This window comes from Ovis canadensis, chromosome 2 (assembly GCF_042477335.2).
Source record: "Ovis canadensis isolate MfBH-ARS-UI-01 breed Bighorn chromosome 2, ARS-UI_OviCan_v2, whole genome shotgun sequence".
Classification (NCBI taxonomy): Eukaryota; Metazoa; Chordata; class Mammalia; order Artiodactyla; family Bovidae; genus Ovis; species Ovis canadensis.
The window spans coordinates 23,959,921-23,986,296 of NC_091246.1; the positions used below are offsets into that span (position 1 = coordinate 23,959,921).

General features: G+C 43.7%; 1 protein-coding gene across 2 annotated transcripts in view; it reads right to left on the reverse strand.

Moving 5' to 3' along the window:
* Positions 1–26,376, reverse strand: part of SHC3 (SHC adaptor protein 3) — a 187,338-nt gene that overhangs the window by 61,300 nt on the left and 99,662 nt on the right. For both annotated transcript variants that reach the window (XM_069575584.1, XM_069575583.1), the window contains exons 3-6: positions 15,936–15,999; positions 13,160–13,279; positions 9,586–9,639; positions 1,703–1,754 (exon numbers count right to left, since the gene is read on the reverse strand). In XM_069575584.1, coding sequence (XP_069431685.1) covers positions 1,703–1,754; positions 9,586–9,639; positions 13,160–13,279; positions 15,936–15,999 — 290 coding nt within the window. The remainder of the gene's footprint in view (positions 1–1,702; positions 1,755–9,585; positions 9,640–13,159; positions 13,280–15,935; positions 16,000–26,376) is intronic.

The window sequence follows — 26,376 nt, forward strand, 5'->3', positions numbered from 1 at the left end:
CTGCACACGGGTCCCAAGGGGGAGCTGGTCTAGAAACCAACACGCATGTGAAATATATCCTGATTTCCATGACTTTGAAAAGGCACTGTGGGCAGAAGGCACTGCTAGTTTCTGCCTGTGAAACAAGACAATAGCTTGTATGTGTCTATGGCCCTAAGTCAAATTGCATGGGGTTGTATTCCTTCCGGGTCTGTCCCTAGAGCCTGATTTCTCAGCCTTGGCTGATCATGGGCACCACTGCTCTGAGGCCTGAGAACTGGGATTTTTAGAATTTCCTGCTGCTGCTGCTGCTAAGCCGTTCCAGTCACGTCTGACTCTATGCGACCCCATAGATGGCAGCCCACCAGGCTTCCCCATCCTTGGGATTCTCCAGGCAAGAACACTGGAGTGGGTTGCCATTTCCTTCTCCAATGCATGAAAGTGAAAAGTGAAAGCAAAGTCGCTCAGTCGTGTCCGACTCTTAGAGACCCCATGGACTTCAGCCTACCAGGCTCCTCCGCCAATGGGATTTTCCAGGCAAGAGTACTGGAGTGGGGTGCCATTGGCTTCTCTGTAGAATTCCCTAGGTGATTTAAAATATAGCTCGTTTTGAGAGCCATTGACCTAGGAATCATTAAAGGTATCAAAAGGAAGTCTAGGATTACTTGAGGTTAACCTGGAACAAACAAAGATAAAAGAAGAACTTCAACCAGTATAACTCTGGAATGTGGGGCAGCCTGCCACCTCCCCCACCCCCAAGGTTAGTGGGAAAACAGAATTCCAGAATCACATCTGTGTTGAAATTTTAAAGAAGAGTGTGTGTGTATGTGCGTGCGTGTGTGTGTGTGTGTGTGTGTGTGTGTGTGTACAGACAAAAGTTTTGCAACGCCAACTAGGAAATTTTATTTGGTTTCTGGGAGAGAGGATGGGAGGAGGAGGGGAACCAATGGGTGTTGAAGGGAAGGGCCATTTTGTGTTGTGAGGAGCTCCACTGGTGTCATCGATGAGTTCTCAATTGGAGTCGTGCGCCACCTGGCGGCTGCCTGGAATTCAAGCGTAGCACTCTCCTCACTCAGCCCACCGGCCCAAGCCGGTTAACACAGGAGGGATGGGAGCAGTGTTTGTAATTGATGGGATGGTGGGTACGAAAGGAAGGTCTAGGAATAAAGTGTCCATGAGGATGAGAAGTACTTGATCCTTCAAATCCTCTACGTAGCCTGTGTCTGAGGCCTCTCTGTCTAGCATTTTTTGCGGGGTTTAAAACGAGAGCCCTGAGCTTGGACACTGGCCTCCAGGGCCACGCAGAGCGGTGTGAGACAGTTGGCAGTGGATAAATGAGGAGATGGTATCGGGCAGGAGGCTAGCGGCTTGTAAAGGCTTCAGGTGTAACTGAGTCCACCTTCAGAGTCTAAGTGGGAGCTGCCTTGCACAGGTCAGGTGTACCAAGTGCTAGCCATCTGGATACAGGTGTGTGTTTCAGGCTCTCAGATATCCAGCATCTCCTATACAGATGTGTGGTTCAGACTCAGATATCCAGTGTCTCCTAACCCAGCCAGGTGTGCCGCCACACTTCACTGCCTGTAAAGCTCAATTACCGCTGACAGTACGAGAGAACACTTGTTCGTGCAGGTGAAGAGGGCTGAAATCATGAAGACCAACTTGTATCCAGTGTTAAGCCCAGCTGCACATGAATGAGAAATGACAAAGGTCACACACGGCTTACCTCTGCGATTAACAGGGTCCTTAGCAACGTACGCAACGTAGTCTGTCGTGTCCTGTGAAAGAAAAAGGAGCTGTCAAATCACTAATCACGGGTGAAGCAGAGGCATCGTGTACACAGCAGCTCAGATACCAAGAGCAGCCCAAACGACAGACCAGCTAAAGGACATGTCTTGAACTGCACGCAGGGCAGGGATCACCAGAGATCAGCAGACAGCTCTCACTCACACTGCGAGCAGCAAGGACCTAGAAGGCCTAGGTACTCAACATGTTGGATCACCCAAGGAGTTGTAAAAACACTGATCACTGAGTCCCAGGTCCCAGATAATCTGATTTAACCAGAGTGGATGTGGGCCCCAGGCATCAGAATTTTTAAAAGCTCCACAGATAATTCTATTATGGACCAAGGCTAAGAAACACTGTCATCAGCTCTCCAACAATGGTGCTCAAATCTGAGCTGGTGTCAAGAGTCCCCTGCAAGGCTTGTTACAGTGCAAATTTCTGGGCCCCACCCCAGGGTCTCCAAGGGCAGATCCGAGCTGAGGGCCCAAAATGTACATTTCTGACAAGTGTCCAGGCAGCTGCTGCTGCTGATGCTCTGGGGGCCACATTGAGAAAATCAGAAGTGGATGTTACAAAGATTGGTTACAAATACCCTTAATGGGTGGGTGAGGTATGATGACTTAATGACTGATTTTAATCCTTTCAAGATGTTTCCAAAGTTTGAATTCTATTGAGAAGTCCAGTACTTTGGCCACCTCATGCTTAGAGTGGACTCATTGGAAAAGACTCTGATGCTGGGAGGGATTGGGGGCTGGAGGAGAAGGGGATGACAGAGGATGAGATGGCTGGATGGCATCACTGACTCGATGGACGTGAGTCTGAGTGAACTCCGGGAGTTGGTGATGGACAGGGAGGCCTGGTGTGCTGCGATTCATGGGGTCGCAAAGAGTTGGACACAACTGAGCGACTGAACTATACTATTGAGAAATCTCCCCCTTACACATGAAATATAAGTCCCTTGCTGATTCACCTACTTGGCACACAGAGGAAATGATGATCTCAGAAGTGGGCCTAGGCAACCATGTGGATTTTAGTTTCTAAACAGAGGTACCAACAATTCTCTGAATTGGTTTTATTTTTTTGTGGTTTTTTTTTTTTTTTTGGTTGTACTGGGTCTTCATTGCTGCACGTGAGCTTTCTCTAGTTGCTGCAAGCAAGGGCTACTCACTAGTTGTGCCCAGGCTTCTCATTAAGGTAGCTTCTCTTGTTGCGGAGCACAGGCTCTAGAGCATGTGGGCTTAGTTGCCCTGCAGCCTGTGAGCTCAATTCCCAGACCAGGGATCAAACCTGCATTGGCAGGCCAATTCTCAACCACTGGACCACCAGCAGTGGCCACAGGTCTGGAAAAGGTCAGTTTTCATCCTAATCCCTAAGAAAGGCAATGCCAAAGTATGCTCAAACTACCATGCAATGGCACTCATCTCACTCTCTAGTAAAGTAATGCTCAAATTTCACCAAGCCAGGCTTCAACAATATGCGACCTGTGAACTTCCAGATGTTCAAGCTGAATTTAGAAAAGGCAGAGGAACCAGAGATCAAATTGCCAACATCTGCTGGATCAACAAAAAAGCAAGAGAGTTCCCTGAAAAACATCCATTTCTGCTTTACTGACTATGCCAAAGCCTTTGACTATGTGGATCACAATAAGCTGTGGAAAGTTCTGAAAGAGATGGGAATGCTAGACCGCTTGACCTGCCTCTTGAGAAATATGTATGCAGATCAGGAAGCAACAATTAGAACTGGGCAACAGACTGGTTCCAAATAGGGAAAGGAGTACGTCAAGGCTGTATATTGTCACCCTGCTTATTTAACTTATATACAGGGAACATCATGAGAAATGCTGGACTGGATGAAGCACAAGCTGGAATCAAGATTGATGGGAGAAATATCAATAACCTCAGATATGCAGATGACTTTATGGCAGAAAGTGAAGAAGAACTAAAGAGCCTCTTGATGAAAGTGAAAGAGGAGAGTGAAAAAAGTTGGCTTAAAGCTCAACATTCAGAAAACTAAGATCATGGCATCTGGTCCCATCACTTCATGGCAAGATGGAGAAACAATGGAAACAGTGGCAGACTTTATTTTGGGGGTTCCAAAATCACTGGAGATGGTGACTGCAGCCATGAAATTAGAAGATGCTTACTCCTTGTGAGAAAAGTTATGACCAACCTAGATAGCATATTCAAAAGCAGAGATGTTACTTTGTCAACAAAGGTACATCTAGTCAAGGCTATAGTTTTTCCCAGTAGTCATGTATGGATGTGAGAGTCGGACTGTGAAGAAAGCTGAGCACCGAAGAATTGATGCTTTTGAACTGTGGTGTTGGAGAAGACTCTTGAGAGTCCCTTGGACTGCAAGCAGATCCAACCAGTCCATCCTAAAGGATATCAGTCCTGGGTGTTCATTGGAAGGACTGATGCTGAAGCTGAAACTCCAATACTTTGGCCACCTGATACGAAGAACGGACTCATGTGAAAAGACCCTGATTCTGGGAAAGATTGAAGGAGGGAGGAGAAGGGGACAACAGAGGATGAGATGGTTGGATGTCTTCATCAACTCAATGGACATGAGTTTGAGTAAACTCTGGGGTTGGTGATGGACAGGGAGGCCTGGCGTGCTGCAGTCGATGGGGTCACAAACAGTCAGATACCTGAACTGAACTGAATTAGAGCACCAAGGAAATCCCATCTCTGAATTCTTCAAAGCAAAAGAAAGACTTTGCTGCAAAGTTGATATTTTCAACATTCAAAACATTCTCAAGGCAGGGGGGCAACTGGTAAAATTCTCCCCATGGCTGCTAGTATTTCCCCAATGTGATGGCTTCAGAGGACTCCAAGGTTATTTGCTTTTTGGGGTTTTTTTTTTTTCAGCATTTGCAAGACTGTCATGAGTTCCTTCATTATGATTCTCTGTGGGCAGAGAAGACAACCCTTTCTCTTCCTACAGCACTCCAGAAAACCCTCCAGTGTGAGGGAGAAAAGGGGAGAGTGGACGCGGGGGTGGAGGATGCCGTGGTACGATCATCCATGGCAGGGAGTTCATGGTTCAAGGTGTTTTTCCAAACATCTCTCCCCAGAACTCACAACCAATCACTAGAAAAGGAGAGAGCTTCCAGCAGCTCTTGATATATTGGACTGCTAGCCTGGGGTCATTCCCCAGCATGCAGCCTGGCTAAGCTGTTTCCTCTTTCTGCGCAGACCACTTGCCTTTGGTATATTCACAGACTGACCAGGCAATTAGAGTGGGAGACCCACAGTCGACACAGCTTCCTGTTTCAACAGGGAAGATCTGCTCAGAATCTGAAGCTATTTGGAAAAAATAAGGATTGTATGTAGCTTGTAATCATAGATACCTTTCTGGGTGCAAGAGATGTGAATGTCAGAAGTGACCCTAGAAAGCACTTAGTGTTTCTCAACCTGAGATCCGTGGAACGCTGGGTTTGGGCAGGTATATTCTCCAGCTTTTGAGATATCTCAAAATCTCTTTTATGGTTTATATTTATACCAGAATCTCTTTTATGGTTTCCTTTCCATGAGAATCTTAAAAGTTAATACAAGAAAATGCGGGATCATTCGAACAACTGTGTCATCAAGCTCTGCATGCAGTTTCAGTGCCAAGATTTTCAGTGGGGTTTCCAACATTCTGGGTGCCACATTTTTTAAAGAATCATAGAGAAAAGAACAAGCAGACTAGATGGCTTTGCCCCACCTGAAGCAATTTAATGTCACTTTTGTACGCAATGAGGTATGACTGAAGTGTTTACTTGAATAGAAGAAATTAGTGGAAAGAGTGAGTCATCCGACGCCTGTGATAGTACAGTTGCTGCCCTCAAAAGCTCCATGGTGGCCAGTTTTAGAGTCACATTGGGAGCAGAGATTTAGTTTCAGCAAAACTTTATGCGTCACAGTAAATTAATTTTACTTTGAATGTTGTCGAGTCTTACTGTGCTTATTTGCACTTCCAAGTTTGATGGGGATTTACAATTCAATAAGAGATGTAAACAAAAGGAGTCTACACATAATTTATTTTTGCACATATTTTGATACCAAAATTAGAGTCCACACTTCTGGCATATACAAGGAAATTCTTCTATTTCAATCCTTCCTCCAGTCTGAGAAATGCTCTGCTGGCTCCAAGCTAGGGAAGGAAGACGAGGCAAGAGACATGGCGTGCCCCTGTCACTCAGCTGATCAGCGGTTACGCCAAGGACACAGCCTTTCTGATGCCAAAAATGATGCACTTCTTCTGGCACAGTAGGGAAGTGTATTGCTATTCAAAACAATGCTATTGACATCACCCAGTCATCCAGTGAGCACTCTAAGTTCCAAAGATGGGGCTCCTTATTCTATATTTATACACGTGTCTTCTCACTCCCAAGCTTTTCTGAGCTCAACCATTATTCTGGCATTCTTTTAGTGATCTTTTAAAACTGCTAATAATAGTAGATTATTATCTTACTCATCTTATTCTTATAATGAATAAGAATAAGACAATTATAATGAATAAGAATAAGACAAATACTGTCTTATTCCAGTCTGTCTTATTTGACATTTCAAAACACCATATTCTTACCCAGTAAACTGAGGCACAAAGCAAAAAATTGACACATACTTAGCATCAGAACAAGGAAGAGAAATAAGAATTGTTAGTTTTATTTAAAACATCTACCAGTTGTAATGGTTACAAATAAATTTGTAATGGGAACTCAAGCACAAGATGATATGCAGTTGAATTGCTTAAAATTAGGAAGTAACTAGGTTTCCTATCCCCTAGAATCATAACATTTTTTATATCAGAAAAAACATTCAAAGTTATGAATTACTTTAGGGGTTACTGAAATGTTTCCTTTTTTAAGAAGAGGTGATGATGAAAATTGAAAATAGTTCACAGACCTTAGTGCATCCTGGATAAGAAAAAATAATTTCAACCCAGGACAATGTATTTGACCTTCCATTTCCCATCTTTGCACATCCTCTCATAACATCATCATGAAGATGAGGTTTGAGACAAGTTCTTGAAAGGAGATGTTGATGCAGGTGTTCAGTGTTTCTGCTTATTTTTCAAACTTCCAAATTTAAGAAACTGGTTCCAAGCATTACATTAGGCAAGAAGTAGACAGCCAGTGCAGAATAATTACACCTGGTTACAGATGTAAGTATAGGTATGTGTGCAAAATAATTAGACCTGGCTACAGATGTAAGTCGGAGAAGGAGGTGGCACCCCACTCCAGTACTCTTGCCTGGAAAATCCCATGGGCAGAGGAGCCTGGTAGGCTACAGTCCGTGGGGTCACACAGAGTCAGACACGACTGAGGGACTTCACTTTCACTTTTCACTTTCATGTACTGGAGAAGGAAATGGCAGTGTTCTTGCCTGGAGAATCCCCGGGACGGGGGGAGCCTGGTGGGCTGCCGTCTATGGGGTCGCACAGAGTCGGACATGACTGAAGTGACTCAGCAGCACAGATGTAAGTATAGACATGTGTATATGCCTCGTGTATGTGTGGCACAGGTAGAGAATAAGTGTCTGACCATGTTTTGATGTAATCTTCAGAGGTGCTCCTTGGATGGGCTTGATTATGGAAGACTTCCACTTTCTAAACGTACATCTCAATGAGATATTTCATTTTGCAGTGGATCGTAAGAAATCAAAGGATTGAAAAGAAAATAAAGGAACGGAAGGAAAGGAGAAAAGAAGAGGAAAGCATCCTGGAAGACTTCTGAAGATTAGACCCTAAGTATGAAATAGGGCTAAAGCCAGTGAAACCCACTGAATAAGATGTTTAAATAATGCTTTGATCATTCTGTGACACTTTCAGTTCAGTTCAGTCGCTCAGTCATGTCCAACCCTTTGCGACCCCATGGACCACAGCACTCCAGGCCTCCCTGTCCATCACCAACTCCTGGAATTTACTCAAACTCATGTCCATTGAGTCGATGAAGACATCCAACCATCTCATCCTCTGTCGTCCCCTTCTCCTCCCTCCTTCAATCTTTCCCAGAATCAGGGTCTTTTCAAATGAGTCCGTTCTTCATATCAGGTGGCCAAAGTATTGGAGTTTCAGCTTCAGCATCAGTCCTTCCAATGAACACCCAGGACTGATCTCCTTTAGGATGGACTGGTTGGATCTCCTTGCAGTCCAAGGGACTCTCAAGAGTCTTCTCCAACACCACAGTTCAAAAGCATCAATTCTTCAGTGCTCAGCTTTCTCAATAGTCCAACTCTCACACCCATACATGACTACTGGAAAAACCATAGCTTTGACTAGACGTACCTTTGTTGGCAAAGTAATGTATCTGCTTTTGAATATGCTGTCTAGGTTGGTCATAACTTTTCTCCCGAGGAGTAAGCATCTTTTAATTTCATGGCTGCAGTCACCATCTGCAGTGATTTTGGAGCCCCAAAAAAATAGTCTCTCACTGTTTCCCTGTCTATTTGCCATGAAGTGATGGGACCAGATGCCATGATCTTAGTTTTCTGAATGTTGAGTTTTAAGCCAATTTTTCACTCTCCTCTTTCACTTTCATCAAGAGGCTCTTTAGTTCTTCTTCGCTTTTTGCCATAAGGGTGACATTTTAGCAGAGGCTTAAGGGAGACACTTTAGCAGAGGTTTAAGGGCAAAGAGCCATCTGCAGGGTGGCCAAGTCCCTCTCCTGCCAGTGCTCTTGGTTCAGGCATCTCCCTGTCTCAGACCCTTGAGCCTGTACCTCCCCAGCAGGAGCATCTGAATGATGCTGGGGAGATGGGAGTGATATCTCCCTGGAAGCTGCAGCAGGTGGGGGAGAGAACAGCAGGCACAGACTTTCCTGTAGCGAATATATTCAATGTCATGATTACACTCCCCTTTGGAAATGTAAGACTGGAACCAGCAGAAGAAATCACTCCCTTGATTTGGCTTTCAATGTGCCAACAGCAGTTTTACAATCAGGCTACCCAGGTAGGAGTGTGGAAGAAAGGAATATGAGTTAAATATGGAATCTGGGAAAAATCCCCTTTCCCGGCTAGAAATAGACAAGGTCCCTGGCCTTGAGATAAGAAGTAATTAATATAATGCACTGATTACTCAGGCTATCTTGGACCAGCAAGCCTTACATAAAATCTGAACACTGCCTACCAACAATTTGATTAAATAATACAAACAACAATAAGGATAACAAAAATACTGTCCTGCCTGAGGAGGGAGTGGTTTTCCTGACACGGAAACTGAATGCTAGCCTTGTATCGTAGATTTCCTGACCATATGTGGGGAGCAAATTCCCTAGTTATGCCACCTTCTTAATAAAAGAAGCAACAAAAACTGGAACATTCTCCTATTCTCTATCCTCTCTCTCCACAACTCCTTCCCTGTTGGCAAAACAAATCATTAAAAGATGACAGTGTTAAATTTAGAGAGAAAAATACCAATTTCAAATATTTATGAATAAGTCAGAGTAAGTAAATTCACAGCCTTTGGATAAACTTAAAATCCCCAAATGGAGAACTCCGGGGGAGAGCCAAGAGGAAAACATAAATGAAGCAGGACCGGCAGAGTCAGGCGCACAGAGGCCACTTTGAAAACTAGGGAGCTATGTCACTGTCCCTTAAGAAAGCCGCTGCTTCAGAGACTTTTGACAGCTTTTGACTAACAAAATGAAATCTAATAGTAGGTCGTTGCCATGGGTCACCCCTAAAAAAAATGATAGGAAGAGCTTATGGAATGGAAGCAGAAATAGCTGGTATCACAGTTAAATTTCCTTACAGGGTTCTAAGAGGCATGTTTTTGAAGCAGGGTCCCTTCTCAGCAACTCTGACAAAAACAAGCAAAAACAACACCAGGGGTACTTACCGGGTCTCCCCCGGAGGCAAAGGAGATGGACTGCATGTGATGATTCGCTATAATCTGCCAGGCCAAAAACAAGAAACAAAGATGTACTGTTATTATCCTTCCCATGTCTTGGAAAACAAACTGTTTGTTGGCAGACAATACAAATCAATAAGGTTTCCTGAAAACTGGTAAAATTGGTACCCAGTGAAAAGAACAATTATAAAAGTAGTAATAATAGATAACCTCGAGTGAATTTTCACAGCATATCACCTGTTCATTTAACTACTTTGCCAGAATTATCTCATTTATGTCTCACAGCAGCCCTGTGACGTAAGTAACTATTGCAATCCCATCTTACAGGTGAAGAACCTGAGGCCCCCAGGGGCTAAGCAAGCAGTTGGCTCAAAGCTCTATAGCTAATAAAAGGCAGAGCTGAGACCTGAACACAGAGGGTCTTAATAACCATGCCTCTTTGAGAAGGAAGACGTCTCACCTACACACCAAAACTGTGTAGTTTGTTTCCAAAGACATATGGGGTCTAAAGACCCCATAGCTGGAGGGGAGGGGAATGTGGTTTTCCCCTGCTTCATCTGGTTTGTATCATGAGCACACGGGTTAGCTTACATCCAAGATCACAATCAATGCCCTCTCCAGCACTCTTGCCATTGATCAATTTAAAAACCAGCAAGAATGTTCCAAGTTAATTTTAAAATGGGAAATTTCCATTAGCATTATCAACTGCAGCATACAGAGGAATTTAGTAGACACTGAGCAAATTAGAAGCTGCCCTAAATTTAAAAAGCTACATAAGTCTTCCCTGCTATTTTTATCCTTTTAAAGACAATGCAATAACACTGAGGTAAATTTTCGGGGGTGGGAACAGCATTCTTGCCTCCAGCCCAGCATAACCAAGTTTGTTTCTGCACAGCCCCCTCAGGCCCTCGCCAGCAGGCAGGCAGGCAAGCAGAATTCACAGAGCCATAATCCTACCATCCAAGGGATTTTTCCGATCGTGCGCCAGTAAAACTCAAAGCAAAGCAATAACTGAATTACAAGATAAAATGAGATATTTTAAAATGCCTACTTCAGTTGTTGGCACTCACAAAACTACTCAGAATCTGGAAAAATCCTGAGCATATATATGAATAAAAACAATGAGTCCAGCTCTGTAGCCTGTACTCAAACCCAGCTGGATCAAACTAATGGTTGCCTTTTGCATCTGTTTCCTGCCTCTCGTCTAGGGGTAGGGGGCTCCCAGGGGAGCAATGAGGACGTAGTCCCCAAATGATGACAAACTGTGACTTCTATAGTTGTTCATTTCTGCTTGTTAAATGTTTTAATTTTTTATTCCAAAGCAGCCCTAAAGCTGAGATTTGGAAATCAAAGATTTCAGAATAAAATGGACATCATATTTGGTCAACATGACCATTACTGTGTGATTTTATGTTGTCAATTTGGGTAGAGTAGAAATTGAAAAGGAGAGTAAGAAAATGAGAGCTAATTAACTAAAGGATGTGTTTTGCTCTGAGGGTGTTTCATCTCGTTTCTCCTCCTTGCAAGCTCTGCAGAGGAGAGCTAGCACTGCATTTCTGTTGTTTCTCTGGATTGGGAAGGGCAGGCCCACTCAAGCTCCTTCTCAATCTGCTACAGCCAGGCCTAAACTCGGGAGAGGCTGAGGGATGGGAGCTCTGGCTCCTGCCAAACCTTCCTCAGACTGTGCTCCTGTCGTCTGCACTGGCATCTCCCAGGACGCTTGAGCCTAGCACTCCCTCCCAAGGGCAGGACGATGAGACCAGGACATACCCCACCAGCCCCCAACCCCAGGATGGGGAAGGCCAACCACTGTGACCTCATCCTTTCTGCTCTGAGAGTTTGCCTCTCTCTCTCGTTTTATTTTCTGAGGTGGGACACAAAGTATAAGGTGGAATTGAAAAGATCTCACAGAATTGAGGACCATGGCCTGAAGGTTCCTACAAACAAAAGATATAACAGTCACATGCAGTAAAAATGGAAGAGAACAGACTGCGGTTGCCGAGCGGGGAGAGGGCAGGAGGGAAACACTGGGAGTCGGGGATTAGCAAATGCAAACCATTATACAGAGAATGAATAAACAACACGCTCCTACACTATGGCACAGGGAACTATATTCAATAAACTATGATTTATTGTGATAAATCATAATGGAAAAGAATTTTTGAAAGAATATATATATATAAATACATATATAACTGAATCACTTTGCTGTACAATGGGAATTTACAAAACATTGCAAATCAACTATACTTCCATTTAAAACAAAAAGAATGAAAGTGGGCATGTGAGGGAAACCCTGAGGAAACCTATCTCATTAGCTTTCATGCGCAAGCATGCTGAACCCCAAGTCACCACAGTGCTCAGCTAGAGGCAGCTCCAGAGAAAGGCTGAGACCATTGCATCTTTCTAATCTACCATGAGATGACTGGTTGCCCATCCCTCAGAAGGGCCGATGAGAAGGAATTATCCATCAGTTGAGTGAGGACAAAGGAATGGAGTGAGAAGTGGCATCCAGTATGCCAAAGCACAGCCTATGCATTACCTCTCATTTCTATGCCAGATCTAGAATTTACTTCAGCATCTGGGGTTGGGGGCAGGGATGAGGTGGTGTCCTATTCATCCTAAATGAAGCTGGGCAGACTGCTTGCTTACCTGAGGGTGTGGAAATCAATAAATATGACTGTGTTTAGCAAGATGAAGTTAACCCTGGGCATCCCCAGGAACACACAGCAGAGTGGGGAAGTATGTCACTCAGAGGTCTGTGGATTGCCCAGCCTCCTCCATGGAGACACACCTGAATCCCAACTTACACGGCCGCCAACAGAACCCCAGACTGAGCTGAGCGTGTTCACCTCCTTTGTTTCCTTTGACTTTCAGAATCAAAGTTCTCTTGGTTCCAGGATAGCTACTCATACACCCATTTTCCCAGCTGAAGGAACTAACAGTCAAAGAAACTTAAATGACAGACTGTGGAAAAACCCAACTATCTTAACAGAGTCTTCCTCAGTAAGCTTCATCACCCCCACCTCAGTCAGCCAGGACCCCTCCACACTGGACGAGCCACAGATGCACCATGTCACATCAACTCCACGACAGTCTCAACTGTGAGAGCCTCCAAAATAACGACCCACTAAGAAATTAACAATACTATCAATTAAACCACAGCATGTGACCATTTCAAAGATGATAAATGTGAAAATTAAATGTGCGCTGTAGAACCAATAAAATACAACGTAAGAGAAAACAAAATGGGGCAAAGAGACATCGATAGGAAACTTCTGCATATGCAAATATACCTCTTTTTAACTCTAAGTAAGTCAGTGATTTCATGCATTTTCCTTTCCTCCCCCAACAAAAGAAGGTAATTCATAGCAAAATTCAAAAGACCTAATTCCAGCTATCACTCACTAGATGAACTTTAAAAGTGGCCAGAGTTTGTAGACTGGTGAAAGTTTATACAAATGTGTTTCACAGGGACTCAATAAAGCTGGAAATGGGAAGCCCTTTCAAACAGCCACAGTTTGGGGGTTCTGGGCAGGGCAGGGCCTGGGTGCCTACAGACCTGTTTGGAGTCTGGCGTCCGCAGGTTCAGGCTGGCTGTGGAAATGGTCAGGGAAATGCTCATGCCTGCAAACTGGAGGTTGCTCTTGCCCAAGATGCTGGACAACATTTTGCTCGGAGGCTGTGAAATGAAGAAGCATTATTTTAGCTTTCCATTCTCAGGAGGCCGCACTGACAGGGCCCCACGCTGTTCCATCCGCCACACCTCCAATCTCCACTATCCCCTCTCATCAGGCCCGCAAAGGCAATGTCACAGAAATGAGCTAGGAGGGTGAGATCTGACCCTAAAACATCAATTCTAGAGTATGCAGTATGCAAACTAAAACACCTAATATGCACACACTGAGATGAGGACCCTGCAGGAAGATCAGAGGTGTCAGTACACCAGGCTCATTTGGGATGAGTCTCATGGGGGTCACTCATAAGCCTCAGAAAAGCATCACAGGCCACAAGTTTTGCAGCCTCAGAACTGGTTTCATCCCACCAGGAAACTACTCAGGACTAGACTAAATGGACCAGCTCATGGGGCTGATGGACAATCAAATGGTCCAGTTAAATCTGTCGGGTCTGGGGCCAGCACAAGGATGGACAGACCCAGTTCTGCTCCAGCTGGTGCATAAAACAGTCCTCCAGAACTGTCCTTGGCACAGGGATCAACTGCGCCCCGCCACATCCTTCCTTTTCAGATTAGAACATGCCTTCTTCTCAGATGCCAATGCACACTAGTTCTTAACCAGGCAGGCACTATTTTTGAATCCCCTGCCAGAGCTATTTAAAAACAGAGATGCCTAAGGCCCACCCAGGAGATTCTGATTAAGTATACCAGAGTGGAGCCTCAAAATAGAAATTGCTTCCCCTACTTTTGTGAAGAGGACCATGAGGGAATCCTGAGAACTGCTGGTCAAGTACCATGTGACTACAAAAGCATTCCTGTTTTCAAAATTCTGGAGCCTGCCTGGTCCTCTATGTCTCCCGTGGGCTGATTGAAACACAGGCTAGCACATCAAGCTAAGCCTTCATCCAAAATTATCTGTCTGAAATCCAGTTACTCTGTGGGTTCACAAATGTCTGCAAGCTGTGAAAACAGAGCTGACCCACAGCCCTGGAAGCAGCGGAGGCAATGACACAATGTGCCCCAGAACCTCAGCCTTGGGACAGACTCGAAGACAAGGATGCATGCACTCCCCACCATTCAGTCCAGGCTTGGAAAAGTCCAGATCATGGGTATTTAATTATGCATATACTTTCACTTTTTACTTTCATTCATTGGGGAAGGAAATGGCAACCCACTCCAGTGTTCTTGCCTGGAGGATCCCAGGGACGGGGGAGCCTGGTAGGCTGCCATCTATGGGGTCTCACAGAGTCGGACACGACTGAGGTGACTTAGCAGCACCAGCAGGCACTTAAGGAAAGAGTTTTTCTATGTTTTCTCTTAATCAAGTTTGGTTTTTTGTTTGTTTGTTTGTTTGTTTTTTTCCTTTCTGGTCCAACCACCTTCAGGATGAAAAAAAGGTCAAGGAATTAAAAGCGCAACCCCTGAAGTCAGGCGGCCTAAGCTTGAGCTCAGCTCCACCATCTTCTCGCATTGTAAGTTCCCATCCCTGGACCTCAGTTTCTATCATCTGTAAAATGGGGATATCCAGTGGTATTCTAGAGCTGGTTTGTTCTAGCTAAAGAAAGCCAATTATTAATTTTTTCAGAGTCTTATGAGCTGGTCACAAAGAGTCGGACATGACTGAGTGACTGAACAACAATAACATGAGCTGGTCATCAAAAGGAGCTGCTACTTAAAATTAATTTATGTAGACTTACAATTAAATCGATGACATTTAAAAAAAAGCAATAAATACTCAGAACTCATCACTTCCTAATTGTTGCTGCATTAGCTATTATGTATTAGCTGTGCTGTTCAGGTTGGTGACTCAGCGGTAAAGTATCCACCTACCAGTACAGGAGATGCAGGAGACTCGGGTTCAATCCCTGAGTCAGGAAGATCCCCTAGAGGAGGAAATGGCACCCCACTGCAGTGTTCTTGCCTGGAAAATTCCACGGACCTAGGAGCCTGGCAGGCTACAGGGCATGGGGTCACAAAGAGTCAGACGTGACCAAGAGATTGAGTATGCATGCCCACGCTGCTCAGGCTCCTTATGTCCATTACATGTAGCAGGGATGCTGCGTAACAGTGACCTAGAACACACTTCTTCCCAACTCCCCTTTAGGCATATCAGGTTAGAGCTTGAAATAGGCCATAGTGGAGCATTTACACCATGGAAACTGGCAAACAAGACAAATTTAGTGCTTCTCAGTCTCCATCTCCAGCCCCAAGAGCCTGTTGCTCAACTTTCACCAGCACACCCCTGAGGGCAACCACAAAGAGTTGCTCTAATGAAATTAATTAATGTACAGAAAAGCCGAGAAGAGCATCTGGCCCTGGTTTACAGGGCTTTAGGCATAGACCTGGGGTGTTTACTTTGGCAACCCTGTTAATTAGTCTTGATGGCTAACTATCCTCATCGACCATATGGCAAAGAGGGAAACTAAGCTCTTTTTGTTTTTAAAAGTGACAAAAGTCATTGTCACTGTAAGTTACCCCCTTTAAACCAACGGATGACTCTTGGTTCCCCGCTGCTCAGCAAAAAAAAAAAAAAAAAAGTGACAAGAGCCAGGCCATGGGAAAGAGAAACTGAACAATGTATGTGATTAAAGATACTGCGTGGTGACAGAAGCGGGGAAAAGGAGAGGAGACACAGGTAGACAGAGAGCTGGGAGGACGGTACCTTTCTCTTCCTGAAGGCTCCCTTGGATCCAGGGACAGCTTCACAAACCCGGCTGATGGCTTCCCTAAGAGGACAGGAAGAGAGATCCATTTTATCACATCCATCAGGATTACATAACTCAGACTGTCTACATGTACAAAAAACAAAACGAAAAATCCACCAGCAGTGCATCTTAGAACCTCTGACTGCCAGTATCGTAGTTCTCTCTGTTGCAATGGCCATTTCCTAAGGCTGTGATATGTATCAATGCCACACTTGCTTTTTTCTCTTTCAACATTTGGTTAAGATTCCATTTTAGAAAATCAGTGCCGTGAAGCGCTGAAGTGTACTTTTCTGGATGTTCTCTCCATGGCTGTGGTCATGGCACAAGGCCCAATTCTAATCAAGCACTGCTATTGATCAAGATCCTTCTGAAGTGAGTCAGAATGTAATTAAAAGAAATTCAGTCCTCTGAGTGCTATTCCCAGCTTCTGCAGTTACTAAATATCATAAAATCAAGAGAGTTTTGAAAGAGGAGAGGAACTCCGGGGGTATACAAATGAGCCAGAAATGAGGCTCTGTGCAGGCATTTCTAGAGTAGCTACAATGTGCTGGGCACAGTCCTGAGGAAGGAGACAAGGAACATAGGTACCAAGGGGGACTGACAGGAGGACCAGCTGCAGAGCGTCTGACCCACAGGCCTGTCCAGGGCAGGAGGCATGAAGCAGTGTGTGCATACTCAGTCATGTCCAATTCTTTGCAACCCTGTGGACTGTAGCCTGCCACATTCCTCTGTCCATAGGATTTTCCAGGCAGGAATACTAGAATGGATTGCCATGCCCTCCTCCAGGGGATCTTCCTGACCTGGGGATCGAACGCACGTCTCCTGCATTGCAGCCAGATTCTTTACCACTGAGCCACCCAGGGCACTCACAGGAGCAGTGGGTAGGTGCAAAAGTAAGACCAGGTGGAGGCTGCCATAGCCCAGATACTGGAAGCGGGGGAGAACATGGCTCTGACCCATGCTTGAAAGCATGTGTAGCAAAATTTTGTAACTCAGCCTCCGTGAGAAATGATGAGTGATATGCCAAGTGAGGCCTCGAAGTCAGGAGCCCCGAAAAGAGCTGGGTTAACTTCTAACTCCCACATGGAAAAGGACAAAATAGTAAAAGAACAGAAAAAAAAGAATAAATAGGAATTTGGAGACACATTGAATAATAAAGAAGATAATAGGTCCTCAGTGACATTTCACAAACTTTTTCAGCTGAATACTTCTTGTAATTATTTCTATCATCTACAAAAATTATTACTGTCACAATAGAATGCTTTTAAGAGAAATATGACCTTGTCAAATTAAGCAAGAGACTATTAAGATAAGCTTTACATTTGCCATTCAACTCACTGTAGAGAAAAGAGAAAGAAATACTATTCTAAAAGTTCAGATGCCATAAAAACTGTAGGCAATGAATCATCATGATGCAGAAAAAGTTTATTTGAAAGAAACAAATTTTTTGATGCTTATCCTTAGTCATTTATTTTAAAATACTATTATTCTAAAAGTGGTTCTATCAAAATGATCATCCAAAATATTTTCTAAAGGTAAACACCTTATTGAATAGAGTCGAGTCATTTCTCTAGAGAAACATGCATTTTTTTAAAAAGTTACTATATTTTATCTGTTTAATTTTTTAGAAGTTTGATGCCTGTCTGCATTGTGTGTGTTCTATTAAATGATATATTTAGCTGAGCAAAGCAGTTCAGTCTCTGATAGTCCCAGCAGGCTAGAAAGACATTATTTGGTGAAAAGTTTCCAGTTAGTCATTTTTTAAATATCCCTAGTAAGCACCAGATTTCTTTTCCCTTCCACCAGTATGCAAGAGGAAAAAAACTGGTCTTGGATCACAGGCTTCAAAAAAGAAATGTCAAATGTCTAATTTAGTATATAGCTTCAGTTCAGTTCAGTTCAGTCACTCAGTCGTGTCCAACACTTTGCGACCCCATGAATCACAGCATGCCAGTCCTCCCTGTCCATCACCAATTCCCAGAATTTACTCAAACTCATGTCCATTGAGTCGGTGATGCCATCCAGCCATCTCATCCTCTGCCCCCTTCTCCTCCTGCCCCCAAATCCCTCCCAGCATCAGAGTCTTTTCCAGTGAGTCAATTCTTAACATGAGGTGGCCAAAGTATTGGAGTTTTAGCTTCAGCATCAGTCCTTCCAATGAATACCCAGGACTGATCTCCTTTAGGATGGACTGGTTGGATCTCCTTGCAGTCCAAGGGACTCTCAAGAGTTCTCCAACACCACAGTTCTAAAGCATCAATTCTTTGGTGCTCAGCTTTCTTTATAGTCCAACTCTCACATCCGTACATGACCACTGGAAAAACCATAGCCTTGACTAGACGGACCTTTGTTGGCAAAGTAATATCTCTGCTTTTGAATATGCTATCTAGGTTGGTCATAACTTTCCTTCCAAGGAGTAAGCGTCTTTTAATTTCATGGCTGTATATAGCTTAGACATCATCAAATGTCCCATGCAGTCAAGCCATGAAGCTTGAGCAACAGGCCTTGCTACCTATGTATCACTTTGGGAGGTGGAAAATACCAGTGAGCATTAAGAACGGGATTGTGGTGAAAATGTTGCAAATACTAAACATGGTCTATCAAACAAATCCCATTATCTCTATTCCTCCCATAGAGAGATAAGCAACCATCTCAGGGCATGTTCAGAGATTCAATCTTTTGGCCTTAAACTTTGCAAATGTAAGACATTCTAGAAATGTTTCAGAGTTCATGGACTCAGGGAAGTCCTAGGTATCCCCCTTGTGAGCCAGCTTTTAGAATCCCCAAGGAGGTTTGCAAACCAAGCCGCTTTTCAGAAAAATGCTCTCCTTTCATCATTGGCAGAAACTTGTTTCTAATGACCATATTCCTTATAAGTGTGAATTCTCATTTCAGTCAGGTTGATGGTATCCATTTCTGTTTGAAATAGAAATGTGACATAACTATTAATAAGTGCAATAGTCAGATGACTGAAATTAGCTTGAACTTCAAAGTCTAATTTCAGTGTAACAATTTTTATTGTCCCTCCTTACTCCCTAGCAGAGTGCCTCTTGGTGATCAGTACTATTTCAGTTGGTTCATTTAGCAATCATTATTTAGCCATTGTATAAGTCCATTTAATCCTAGTTTGAGCTTCCAGTTGTGCTTTTGCCCTGTTTTTAATAATGGAAATTGCATCCTAACATTCTGTCCAGTGAGATCCCATTTTGGTAAGTCAATAATGACCTTGGAGTTCAGTTAATATGAAAATGGAATGTTTGGCACCTCCGGAGTCATCTGAGAGTACAATTACTGGCTTCAATAGCCAGCCCCAGATGCTAATCCTTACTTTCTCATGATTTTACCACCGTCCCTTTTTCAGTCTAAAATTCTTATTGTTAGAGCCAGTACCCTTGAGATTTAATAGCTTTTTCATTGGAATACAGTACTAGATCCTTTGAAATCATGCAGCATCGCCTTATTCCCTACTCACAATCTCATTGCTTCCCACCCAGTCTCCCCAAACACACACACACACACACACACACACACACACACACACACACATTTTATAGACTAAAACAATAAAAAGAAGAAAAACAGGACATCTGGGTTATTTCTACACTTATCACTCTTACTCTAGTGGGTTGGGTGTGCAACAAACACACACATATAATCACAAATTGTGATCCATTTCATGAAGAAACAAAAAGAAGTAAGGGTATGTACAATGTGTAGATAAGTAGAATCTGCCACCCTCAAATATGCCTCTCTAGTGTAAGGACCATTTTGAGCTGAAGGCAACTGAGAAGAAGCAGATACAAGAAAAGCTCCCTGCACTTCCCCTATTTGCCTAAAATTAGGACATGAATTTTCAAAGGTATTTCTTTCTCCTCTCTACCAGGAAGGACACCTGGAGACAATGCTACGTGTGTGTGTGTCAGTCGCTCAGTCAGGTCCGACTCTTTGTGACCCAAAGGACTGTAGCTGATGGCCTGTCCATGGAATTCTCCAGGCAAGAATATTGGAGTGGGTTGTGATTTCCTCCTCAAGGGATCTTCCTGACTCAGGGATCAAACCTGGGCCTCCTGCATTGCAGGCAGATTCTTTACCCTCTGAGCCACCAGGGAAGCCGGAGACAATGCTAGACCTTGATCAACTAAGAAATGCACCAGCAGAATCTGCATAACAAACCTTGTTACGAACTCTTATCTTCCATTAGTTTCCCCGTGCATTTTATCTTCCCACAATCTGCCACCCCTAGAAATGCAGTTTTTTTCCTTGTGCCTTGTCAATTCTGTACAGATCTATTCTTCAATTAAGATGTAAACCCAAGTTCTAAGCGCTTCTGTGTGTTACTCAATGCTGAGTTTCACTGTGTGCATAGGCACTGCATGCTTTAAGCAACATTTCACCTTTCTCTTATTAATCTGTCTTCTGTTAGTCTAATTTTAGGGTCCCAGGCAAAGAACATAGGAGGCTAGAGCACAAAAGTTTTTTCCTCCCCTACAGAATAAATGTGGTAATGCATATCAGTTGAGGGGAAAAGTTACCCAGTGGGGGGCATTTAAGTGCCTGGGTAACCATCTAGGGAAAAGTAAGTTAAGTTCCTATCTTATATTTATATAAGTTTGCAAATAGATCCTAGGTGGATCACAAATTTAATTTGTTTGTGATGAAACCATAAGAGTACTAAAAGAAAACAATATCATAAAACTTCATGCACAAGAAAAAATGGCAACATTTCACAATCAAAGAGATAACTGTCCTAATATAAGTCAATAAAGAAAACATCAAAAACCCAATGGAAAATGGATAAAAGATAAGAACAAAGAGTTCACATAGGAAATAAATGGTTCTTGAAAATATGACAAGATTCTCAGCTTTACCATAGTAAGAATACAAATTAAAGCCTATACTAAAAATCAACTTTCACAGTCAAAGATTTAAGCTTGATAAGACTTTGTAGGTAAAGTACCTGCATCAGTAAGAGTACTTCAGTTGGTATAGCCTCTATGGGAGCAGACTGCTCATATCCCTGACAAAACGAAAGACGCATAGACCTTTCATCCAGCACTTCTACCTTCAGGAATGCATCCTCTAAATACACTCAGAAACAGACAGAAGACTTACACACAGCACCACTGATTGCAGCAAAGTCTTTAACATGCTGATGGGAAACAATGTCTATCATGGGACCAGTTCAACAAATTATGGTACCTCCATTAAATGAACTTCAATAGTGTTGTTGATGGTGCCCTCTCCACTCTCACCTCCCTTTTCCTCCTCAGCTTTCTCCAAGTCACTCTTGTTCACACTAACTGTCCCTGCAAAGTCACCAACACCCTCCCTGGCACCAAACTGACAGGTGATCTCCTATCCTCACTTCCTTGATACACTGCCTTTTCTTGACTTCTTGCTTCCACACTCATCTGACATGCTCCACCCTCTTGAGTGTTTCTGGTCAATTTCTCACCCTCTCCGTGACTCTGTCTCTAAATCATAGACAGCCCCAGGGATCTATTCAGCTCAGCTCCTCTCTGTCCTCTGTATAACCTGGACAAGTAGATGGTGCAACCTGAGAACAAATTTACTGCCCAAACATCTTCTGTCTAAATCCACTCCTTCCTGGCTCTGGATGAAGCCCTTGGGCACACCCCACATCTGGTCAACTCACTTCCGGACAAGAAAATGTCCTCAGTCACTTACAACTGACTCCATTTTCCTATTTCCAGGGATTGAAAATGTTTGGTCCCAGTGTAACGGTGAAAGCCTGGAACATCATTTAAAGTTGGAGCTCTTCTCCCTCTGTTAGTTAGTACGCCTGGAGCCCAAAACCTTCTGGCGGCCAAGGAAGGAGGTGCCTCCCATCCTCTGGACACAGCTGGGATGGGGTCTGGGGATGCATACAAAGAAGTCAGGGAGCACTGAGGGACACTGTCAGCCCTGGGTCTGCGCCCTCCGGCCCGGACTGAGGTTTGCAGCAGACTCCTCTCATTGCTTCTTATGCAGAATACATCATGAGAAATGCTGGATTGAATGAAGCACAAGCTGGAATCAAGATTGCCAGGAGAAATACCAACAGTCTCAGATATGCAGATGACACCACCCTTATGGCAAAAGTGAAGAACTAAAGAGCATCTTGATGAATGTGAAAGAGGAGAGTGAAAAAGTCGGCTTAAAACTCAACATTCAGAAAACTAAGATCATGGCATCCAATCCCATCACTTCACGGCTGATAGATGGGGAAACAGTGGAAACAGTGTCAGACTTTATTTTGGGGGGCTCCAAAATCACTGCAGACGCTGACTGCAGCCATGAAATTAAAAGACACTTGCTCCTTGAAAAAAAAAAGCTATGACCAACCTTCACAGCATATTAAAAAGCAGAGACATTACCTTGCCAACAAAGGTCCGTCTAGTCAAAGCTATGGTTTTTCCAGTAGTCATGTATGGATGTGAAAGTTGAACCATAAAGCAGGCTGAGCACCAAAGAATTAGTGCTTTTGAACTGTGGTGTTGGAGAAGATTCTTGAGAGTCCCTTGGACTGCAAGGAGATCCAATCAGTCAATCCTAAAGGAAATCAGTCCCTAATATTCATTGGAAGGACTGATGCTGAAGCTGAAACTCCAATACTTTGGCCACCTGATGCAAAGAACTGACTCATTTGTAAAGAACCTAATGCTGGGAAAGATTGAAGGTGGGAGGAGAGGGGGATGACAGAGGATGAGATGATTGGATGGCATCACTGACTCAATGGACATGAGTTTGAGTAAACTCTCAGAGAGGGAGATGGACAGGGAGGCCTGACATGCTGCAGTCCATGGGGTCACAAAGAGTTGGATATGACTGAAGATCTGAACTGAACTGAACTTGCTTCTTTGACAGCTCCTTCCCCCTCTCCCAGGAATAGTCTGAATGCAGCAAAGAATTCAACGCACCTGTGCTATGAAATAGATAATGTCCATAGTCAACTACCCACACACCTGCCTCTCCTAGCATCACACCCATGGAATAGCTCCAGCCTGTTGCTGCTGACACAACCTCATTCTTTAGCTGAATGCTTTCTAGCATGGGTTCAGTGGGCTCATGACCCATTAGGGTGTCTCCTGTGCACAGCACCTTCTACCAGCTACAGGTAGTTTCTCTCCAAACACATTTCCTCCTGCTTAAGGTCTCAACGTTGCAATTCTGTTGATCCACTGGGCTGCCCGAGCTCCTGGTTGTACATGCCAAAGTCTATCGTTTTCTCAAAGCCCATCACTGTGTCTAAAGCAAGAGGAAACCATCTGGCCCCTCCCACATTAGCAGCGTAGAGACCACAAGACCCAGGACTCTAGCCAGAGAAATCCTCTCCATAATTCCCAACACCATTCATTATGCCTTCCAGGTGAGTATTGGGAAAACAGCAGCAAAGTAGTTTCCACAGCCATCTGTGGTGATCCCACACCTTAGCCCTCCAGGAGTGCTGGAGCCATGCCCTGCCTGGACGTCTGCTAAACAAAGGCAGAGTCCAATTTTACTCTGTGGTTACCTCACCTATTTCTGTCCTAAGGTGTCTTATTATCTCTAGCTCCAATGCCTCATTTGTCTTCATCTACAGCTTTAATCTTTCCCAGGATGTTGGTACCAGGATTTTAGAGACAATTACCCCATTCAGTTGCTATCTCCAGCTCATTGTCTAAAGTTTTCTCAGACTTGTTTTCAAACAAAGCCTTGATTGTCCCTACCAAAAGCATTCCTTCCTGGTCTTCCCATGGCAGAAAGCCAGGACCATGGTCCAGAGAGCTACCCCCACCCCACACCCAGGAGCTGTCCTTGATCCTCCCGTGCCACCCCCACACCAAATCCATCAGAGCTCTGACCACCGTGGAGAAGCAAGACAGTCTACGCTCTCAAGAAACCTACGGAGCAGAGGAGGAGACCAGCGACTCATGGAATACTCCAGAGAAAGCAGTAGCCAGAGCTCGTGCACTGTCAACTGCCAGAAGGCAATTCTGTCTTTCAGAGAAGCAAAAAGGCAGGTACACTTTGTCCACAGAGAGGCCTCCATGCTAAAGGAGCTGGAGGCCAGGGGTGGTAGAAGATCTCAGGAGAAAATACAGATTGGAAATGGGATCAGAGAAGCATGACATGATGGAAAGATAAGGAGCAGCCTCAGGGAACAGTGGATGGTCTGGGAAACAGCAGACTGGGTCAGATGTGCAGAGGGCTGGGAGAAAGAAACAGATGGGTTTAGAATTCAGACCCAGGTCCAAGAAGCATTCAGAGGTGCTCTGAGGAGTGACAAACAGAGGCCTTTTAAATAGGGCTGATATTGGCCATTATCAAAAAATCTACAAACAATAAATGCTGGAGAGGGTGTGGACAAAGGGAACCCTCTTGCACTTTTGGTGGGAATGTAAATTGATACAGCCACTATGGAGAACAGTATGGAGAGCTACCATATGACCCAGAAATCCCACTACAGGGCATATAACCAGAGAAACCATAATTTAGAAAGATACATTTACCCCAGTGTTCATTGCAGCACTATTTACAATAGCAGGTACCTGGAAGCAACCTAAGAGTCCATCAACAGAGAAATGGGTAAGGAAAATGTGGTACATATACAATGGAGTGTTACTCAGCCTAAAATAGGAATAAAATTGAGTCATTTATAGAAACATGGATGGACCTTGAGACTGTCGTACAGAGTGGAATAAGTCAGAAAGAGAACACAAATATTGTGTATTAACGAGTATTTGTGGAATCTAGAAAAATGGTATAGATGATCTTATTTGAAAAACAGAAATAAAGACACAGACATAAAGAACAAACATATGGACACCAAAGCAGGAAGGAAGGGGTGGGATTAATTGGGAGATTGGAACTTCCATACATATACTATTGATACTATGTATAAAAAAGATAACTAATGAGAACCTATTGTACAGCTTAGGTAACTCTACTCAATGCTCTGTAGTGACCTAAATGGGAAGAAAAATCCAAAAAAGAGGGGATATATGTATATGTAGAGCTGATTCATTTTCCTGTAAAACAGGAACTAACTCAACATTGTAAACCAACTGCACGCCCAAAAAAAAAATTATTTAAGAAAGAAAGAAATAGGTTGATATGATAGAAATAAAACTGAATGGACATTAACCTAGCAGCAGTATGCTAGAGAGAGAGGACTGAGAAACAGCAGGTGGGGAGACCAGACCAGGCCTCTGTGGTGAGAATGATGAGAAAAAGAGGTGCATTTGGAGAAGAAAACCCAGCAGGCCTGCCTGATAGTGGTGAGTAGAGCTAAAGGTGGGGCCATAGACAGCTCCTTCTCACTGTTTGGATGGCTTCTCTTTCCCCCAAATACGCTTAAAAGCGGCCCATTCTCTCCATCATGAAGCCACGAGACAGGCAGGCAAGGTATGAGAGCCAACACTCAGCAAGGATGGGGCCAGGAGCCTGCTAGTCAGGCTTAGAGGGGACATGGGTGCTCAAAATGCCAGGAGGAGGACTGAGAGCAGATGGCTTCTTCCTAGCTTCATCCATGCAGATGGAGGGAAATTTCCCAACACCTACAATCTAAAGTATCATATAAGATTAAACACAATGTTAGGCATCAAAAATACCCCAAACTTAATTTGTCAAAAGGAATTTCACCACAACAGGTCAAAAATGCTCAAGTTTTCCAACAGTAGGTAGGTTTCAAGCAGAAACAGAGCCATGAGTTTTGAAATCTCTGTACCGCTGGAAGAATCACTGAGATACCAAAGCAAGTTCCCCAACTGTCACAGTTTTACCATCAACTCTGCCACTGTTATCCCAACATTCCCAATGTTTGTGATTTGCCCCAGACACACGTACACAGTAGGTGTCAATAAATACTGGTTGCTGATTTCTAAACAGATACAAAAACTAGTATTCTATAATTTCTCATTTAAAATAAAAGCCCAACAGAAAAGTAGAAAAGACATTCCTTAAGCACCTTGATATCTCCAAAAGGAAACATAAACCCTTGAGATTGCTAAAAATATCTGAACCAAAGAAAAAAGCTCCCTGAGACAATATTAAACCTAATATTCTTAATGGCTTAAATAACAAAAGTCTGCTCAAGATCACTGGTGGTGGTCACAGACATCTCTGGCTGAGAGTTCACAGACTTGCTTTATTTATTCTTAGGAGTACTTCCACCGAATTTTTTTTTTCCCCATTAACATTCTAATTGGTGAGTTAGAAAAAGTGCTCCCAATTCAACTGCTTCAAGATGCTGATAAGCCAATCAAAGAGAAAGGTACACCTCATAATTGCTCTGTTTGGACAGGCACAAGTTTATAAAAAGCCAAGTTCACAGGTAATCAGGATGAGTCTATGACCCACACTGAGCTGCAGGCAAGGCGGTCCCATTTCCCTCGGAATGCCAGCCACCAAGAGGTT